Genomic DNA, 6,772 nt, shown 5'->3' on the forward strand with positions numbered 1-6,772 from the left:
TTTTTTCAAATTGCACTTAGGCCCTATTCAATAATAAACTTGGTCGTGAATCTGCTCGGGCAGATATCCATCAAGGCAGGTGAGTTGAGTCATGGACATGTTTTTAAGTGCAAAACCTCATTCAGCATATAACCAAGCAACGCTGGAACGTTGGCAGTTACAACAACTGGACTTTTGGACGTTAAATTGACCAGCTTCAGTATGGGTTCTTGTACAGTCTCTAAGTGCTTGTTTAATTAGCGAGTTGGTAAATCTTTTTGTTCCTGCCATGGATGGCGCTGTTTCCTCGAGCAACAATTTCTGTGGATAAGGGAAGGGAAATTAACCGATTCTAGTAGTCGACGGAGGTGGAGTCTGGAGAGGGAGAAGAAAGAGGAGAGGAGGAAAGAGAAAAAAGCAGACACAACAGAAACGGGGGGAGGACGGCGGAGCGATTACGTAAATTTTGATTTAGTTACAACTAATTAAAGTGTCGCAACGAGGAGAGTGGAAGAAACCAAGATGATAACGCCTTACTTCCTTGAGAATTTCTGGGTATGTTCTGATTTTGTTTATTTTCCTTAGCCGGGTGGTATTGTGAAACTCTAGCCCCCTTACGCCCCCACCCCCCACCCCCCTCAACCCCGTAAGTGAATGTAATATGCAGGAGGACTAAATTATTCACTATTAAACCACTTGTTATATTTTTATTCGCACATTAAAGTGGTTGTGTAAATGTAAATATGGGTCACATTCAGCGTTACCATTCTACAGCCCAGTTGCCCCTGTTACATTTTCTCGGCGAATGATATTTTGCTACCACGGGCATTGGGCCTCTAAGTGCTAGCTAACATCATTGTTGAGTGAATCCACCTCCACCGCCTTCAATTGGCTGTCATGGAGTGTCTTGGAATGTTTATGGTCGTTGCGGTGAAAGCCATTGGACGTTCCCAGTTGTCATTCACAACACTGCACGCGTCATTTTCTTGTAATGAAGTTTCAGTGAGAGTCCAGGTGTTTAATAAGTTTGGGAATAGTTGTAACATACATTGACACATTGTAGGTCAAAATAGGCACCAACTCTATCCAACAAACTGCGTAACTGAAACGATGTTTTATATATTACTTACTGTTAAATGTTCTACAATTTGATTGTGCTTCTTCCGTGGCCAGACTGGCTGGTTATGTTTTGACGTGGCTACGTATGCTGGCTAGCAGGTTGCAGCAATCGTCCGAAGCTAATCTTTTAGCTTTGTCATATAAACTCTAATATTGTATTATTAAAGCCAGTTGGGTCTAAATTACACCTGTAGTTGCATTTAGGCAGTATGTGTCTTTCTCATTTTAACGAATAGAAAACTATTAATTTAAGCCACGTCTAATTATACAGGAAACCACACAGCGTCATGCATTCCTAATAATAAGCTTTACATCTCACTGTAGAAATGATGTTGTGGTGAAATAGCTAAGTGAGATGTGGTTCAGCAGTGTATTCCTTGCCCAACTGGTGTTATCTAAACTGTCAGCTGACTGACAACTAACATCCTATATTGAACCTAGTAGAGATCCTTGCAAATATGTCCCTAAATAACCACTGATGGGTTGGGCACAGAAAATAGAACTCAATCAGTTCTCTTTGATGACCCAAAAAGAATGTAACCTGGCAACCCAGACATACACCTGGTTTGCTCTGGTTAGTTGCATTTGTTGGTTCAAGTTGAATGTCAGAAGGAACTATCTTTATCTGTGTTGTTAAATTAGACCAGTGTGGGATTTAGTACTCCACTCAAGTGATGCCTTGTTCACTTTTTAACGTTGAGTCATATTTTTAGTATTTGAGCCAGCTAGCAGTCAAAGACATGAAGAAGAGAAACTGCAAAAAGGGGAAGAAGAAGAAAAAGAGAGGAGGGTGAAAGGAAGAGAGGAAAGAGATTGTGTTGTATCTTAGGTGCTAGGCTAAGACCCCTGCCATTGCTAGTCGCTCAATCTGCCCTTTGTGCACTGAGATAAGCCACAAGAGGACAGCGATGGCAAAGATCAGCTGTATGCTTGACATGCAAGGCATACACACACTCACACACACAGATACACTATCTCTCTGTCTACGGCTAGTCAATACCATGCCCTGCATTTTAAATATGCACCGTATCTTCTCTCCTAGCTGAACAAACAAGTCTCAGGAATGACATGGAAATAGCCATTCCTGCATGTCTCCTCTCTCTAAATTGCTGCATCACTGCAATGATTACCTCAAATGTTTGTCCCCAGTAGCTTTCTTCTTTCAAATATTCAGTTACTTGTTTTTGGAGTGTCGTATGTTGTACCTAAACCCCACAGTTCGGTTGTTTTGGTTCTGGGGTGTTTTTTGGTGTTGGCATTGGGTCTGAGCCTCTGTGTTCTGTGGCAGGGCCTGTGTCTGTGAACGTCTTGACAGTGTTTCATGGGAAAGATTAAGCAAAGATAAGCAAATGTTGATACAGCCGACAGCCTGATGATTGCTGTTGGGTGTGTGTCTGCGGTCTGTATAAACATTTCTCACACACACTATCTCTCTCTCTCTCTCTCTCTCTCTCTCTCTCTCTCTCTCTCTCTCTCTCTCTCTCTCTCTCTCTCGCTCCTCTGTGTGTCTCTCTCTCTCTCACACACACACACACACACACACACACACACGTATGCTGCTCTTCACACTTCTGTATTGTTGACACACTGGTAACATGAAGTATGCAGTTTGGTAATATGGCAAGACAACACTTCCTGCATCATCCAAATAAGGTCCGCCTTCATTTTTGATAGGCTTGTGTTTGTTTTCCATGAGGTCATCACAAATGGCCAAGGTAGATAGCAGATGGCTGTCAACTCTGTGACTGTACCGAGGTGCAGCAGGATGATACTTGGTTTTGGACCTCGGCCATGAGAGTCCATTTGGAAGGTCTGCAGGAGATAACCACGTGAGAGCCTGTAGAAACTCTCTTCTGTCATGTAGGCTGTGGAGGATTAGGTAAACAAATACAGGGTTCACAGGGTCTTGCTTTTTCCCCCAATCAGTAAGGAATTTAAATAAAAATGTGAATGCTTTTGAATACCATTGTACAATATAAACTTCTATTGTCTTATGTTGGCCAGGTATGAACTTGCAGTTGTGTAAAATGTAGCCCTCATTGTAAAATATGATACTGAAATGGCATGTTACGATAAAAATGTCTGTCCTGTACGTTCCGTTGCCTACTAAAAGCAGGCCACCTACATAGCCCCTTCGTGCAGCAATGGAAACAAAGTTTACATCATAACAACCTTTTGTGTATCCAAATCCTTGAGAACCCCACCTCCCCACGCCCGAGCCCTGACAGCACGGTGTTCCAGTCGGCTCCCAGACATTCTGTATTCACAAGGCTGACCTCTGCTCAAATCTCGATGATGTCATAACCGGGCGGTGTGAGTACAGCCGTGAAACGACAGAGAGAGGACCGGTCACTTCCTGGTTTACAGTTGGGCAGTCTCTGTTTACAGGATCTCCACCGTGTGTCTGTCTGGAGCCTGCAAGAGAGGGCTTCTCGGTAACTGTTGCTGATGCTAAGAGCTCCAGTGAGCGTGTGCAGGCCGGGGGCACTTGAAGTTTCCGTATGCAAACGTCAAGGATGCTTACTGTTCCTCTGCATTCCCGCCACTTGGCAGATCGGAGCACGATCTGGTGCACCTCTCTCTCCTCTGCCCACCAAAGGCTCCAACACTGAGGAGATGCCAAGGATGCCCTACAGGACTTCTTTGGGACTACAAACTGGGATGTTCTCAGCGACTTACGGACAGGACATTGAGGGACTCACTGAATGTGTCACTGACTTCATCAACTTCTGTGTGGACAATGATGTGCCGACTTGGAAAGTTTGCTGTTTTCCCAACAACGAGCCTTGGATTACAACCGACCTGAAGGCTCTGCTGAACGATAAGAAGGAGCGGGAGGCACAAAGCGAAGAGTGTCGAGAAGAAATTGAAGGTGTCGATCGGGGAGGGTAAGAGAGCCTTCAGGGACAAGATGGAGGACCAGCTTGCGGCAGGACCGGGTGAGGGACGTCTGGCAGCGGCGGAAGAACATCGCAGGCTTCAGTCAACGGATGGACAGGCTGAGGGTAACCAAAACAGGACCAACAAGCGAAATCTGTCCTTCAACAAGTTTGACAACGGCCCTACCTGCTCTCCCCCCCATCCCCACCACTTCCTCCTGCCACTACCAATACCCCATCTATACCTCCTCCCACAACTGCCCCCCCCCCCCCTACCCCGGAACGAGTTCAGCCTGAGCCTCGATGGGGTCCCTGTAATGTGGAAGACGGCGTGTCTGTCCTGTCTGGTCCCGGTGCCCAAGAAGAGGCACGCCGCCGTCCTGAATGTCTACAGGCCGGTACTCACATCATCCCACATCATGGGGCTGGTCCTCTCGTACCTCAGGCCCCTATGGGCAGTATGTCTTACCCCCTCCACCACATGATTGTGGCGAAACTAAACACTTTGAGCGCAAGACTGGTCACCCCCCGGTGTCACAAGTAGCGCTATCGAAAGTCGGTCGTGCCAGCGATCATATACTGTCTTACTGTGAGCCGGAACACTGGCAGTGCTGTTGGGGCACCACTCAATGACTTTATCTGAATTCTACCTCAATGTTACCATTCTGCACATTCTCATTCCATAACTGTAATTACACTGCACTGTTTTCACTGCTCTGTTAGCACAGTTTAGGTACATCTCACAGAACTTGGTACACGTCTCCCTATAATATATGAGGTATAAGAGATTAAATATTATTAGGGCTTCTTATAAAACGGACATTCATCTGTACAGTTTGCTGGTACATGCTATATATTAGCAGTATTATCTGCTTCACCTGTGTGTCTCCCTGTGTCACCTATGTTAATTGTTTTGTATGTGTGTCACCTGTGTTAAATTCTTCACATTACCCCTTGAATCAACCCTTTGTTTTACCCTGTGTACAGCCCTGCATTTTCTTTTGTGTTGGGTATTTTGTATATTTGTATTTTCTATATCTTCAGTTTGTATTTTGTATTTGAAATATTTTGTTTTTATTTTCTATCTTACCTGCTGCAACTCCACAATTTACCCTTGGGGATCGATAAAGTACCTACTACTACCACCTTTTCAACAACTAAGTAGATTGTCATTCCACCTGAAGACAGCTGTGAGGTCCCTCAAATAACTTTCCCTACCTCCTTATAAAATAGTTTTTTTTTCTTTTTCATTTCACCAAACCTTTGCTAAGGATTAGAAACAATCAAGGACAGGACATTCAATTAGCCTAACCTTGTTTGAACCACTTTTCCCAGACTGCTCTAGTCTTAAACATGCTAACAATGAATTGCGACTCTTGCAAGCATATCTGTGGTTTGAGCTACAGTCATTTGTTTAACCCACTTGTACACATTTTTATCATGGGACCTAAAAAAGACGACTGTTTTCTAAGTGGATAGCTAATTTGCTTGCATTTAAGTTTGACATAGAATTAGCCTATTTCACGTCAGTGCACTGCACTGTATCAAAGTTAATTGTGTTTCCCTCCTATGTTATGACTGCTGGAACTGTTCATCATCATTAAGGGGCTCCGTTTCGTGCGCTTCTCAAATTAGACGACGGCAGCTCACCCACTTGCAAATTTTGCATAATTTGTTCTGCCAAAAACAAACAGAACACTTCACACAGCAATGTTAGTGTTTTCTCCCGGTACGACAGAGGCCAGAGAGAAAGGGAGAACGTGTCTTAGTCAGGGTGGACCCACTGCACGCTTCCCCAAACAACTTCCAAAATCTACCGCGAATCTCAGTCAGTTCTGCTTGCTGTCTCCTTAATGGACAACCCATCCAGATCCACTCGCAGGTCTGGTGCCGGTCCGCGGTTAAGCAATATCGCCAGCTGCTTCACTGTAAAGAAAGCCAGACTGGTTAGCAGTGACATACAACGTTACATAAGTAGTCATGCAACCATAAACACATGGAACTTCCTCCACAGGATATGAGATGTTATACTGCTGTCGTTTGACATTCACTGGGTTCACCTTCTCCTTCCTGTCAGACAGGTATCATATGATATCATATGACCTGTGTATGTCTCTCTGTCTCTTTCTCTTTCGCTAACTCTTTTTCTCTGCCCGTCCTTTTTCTGTATTTTGTTCTTCTTCTACAGAGGACTTATGTGTTGAACCATAGTACACTAATTCAGGATAATGGAAAACCTTCCAGTCATGAGATCTGCTCTCATGGCGTTGACATTTGAAAGCATTGCAACAGTGGCCGGGTCACACTTCCTTCCTTATCACTGAGTAACTAGACCCAAGATGTGTCACGAATGGGGTTACGCCTGGCCTATATGGTGTCACTGTGTTATACACTGTGTTATACACTGTGTTATACACTGTGTTATACACTGTGATACAGAACAAGGATAAGGTCAAGGGGTTGGAAAGGCTGTGAGGGATGTAGGACACTTGCTGTTCCTCTTCGTGGTGTGTTGTGGTGCTGTTCCTCTTCGTGGTGTGTTGTGGTGCTGTTCCTCTTCGTGGTGTGTTGTGGTGCTGTTCCTCTTCGTGGTGTGTTGTGGTGCTGTTCCTCTTCGTGGTGTGTTGTGGTGCTGTTCCTCTTCGTGGACAGAGGACCTTCCCCTTTCTGATCCGTAGACAGTGTCAATAGAGAGAGCTGTGTGTGTGTGTGTGTGCGTGTGTGCGTGTGTGCGTGTGTGCGTGTGTGTGAAGGTGACAGACTTGGCGGCAACAGCATGATGTCACTGGTTTTGC

The 6,772-nt window shown here is 44.8% G+C and overlaps 1 protein-coding gene across 8 annotated transcripts in view; it reads left to right on the forward strand.

Moving 5' to 3' along the window:
• Positions 1-314: 314 nt before the first annotated feature.
• Positions 315-6,772, forward strand: part of fcho2 (FCH and mu domain containing endocytic adaptor 2) — a 39,932-nt gene continuing 33,474 nt past the window's right edge. For 4 of the 8 annotated variants that reach the window (XM_062478955.1, XM_062478956.1, XM_062478957.1 and 1 more), the window contains exon 1: positions 315-534. In XM_062478955.1, coding sequence (XP_062334939.1) covers positions 502-534 — 33 coding nt within the window. In that variant the 5' untranslated portion in view covers positions 315-501. The remainder of the gene's footprint in view (positions 535-6,772) is intronic. The other 4 variants (XM_062478958.1, XM_062478961.1, XM_062478960.1 and 1 more) reach the window with 4 other exon arrangements.

This window comes from Osmerus eperlanus, chromosome 14, assembly GCF_963692335.1.
Source record: "Osmerus eperlanus chromosome 14, fOsmEpe2.1, whole genome shotgun sequence".
Lineage (NCBI taxonomy): Eukaryota > Metazoa > Chordata > Actinopteri > Osmeriformes > Osmeridae > Osmerus > Osmerus eperlanus.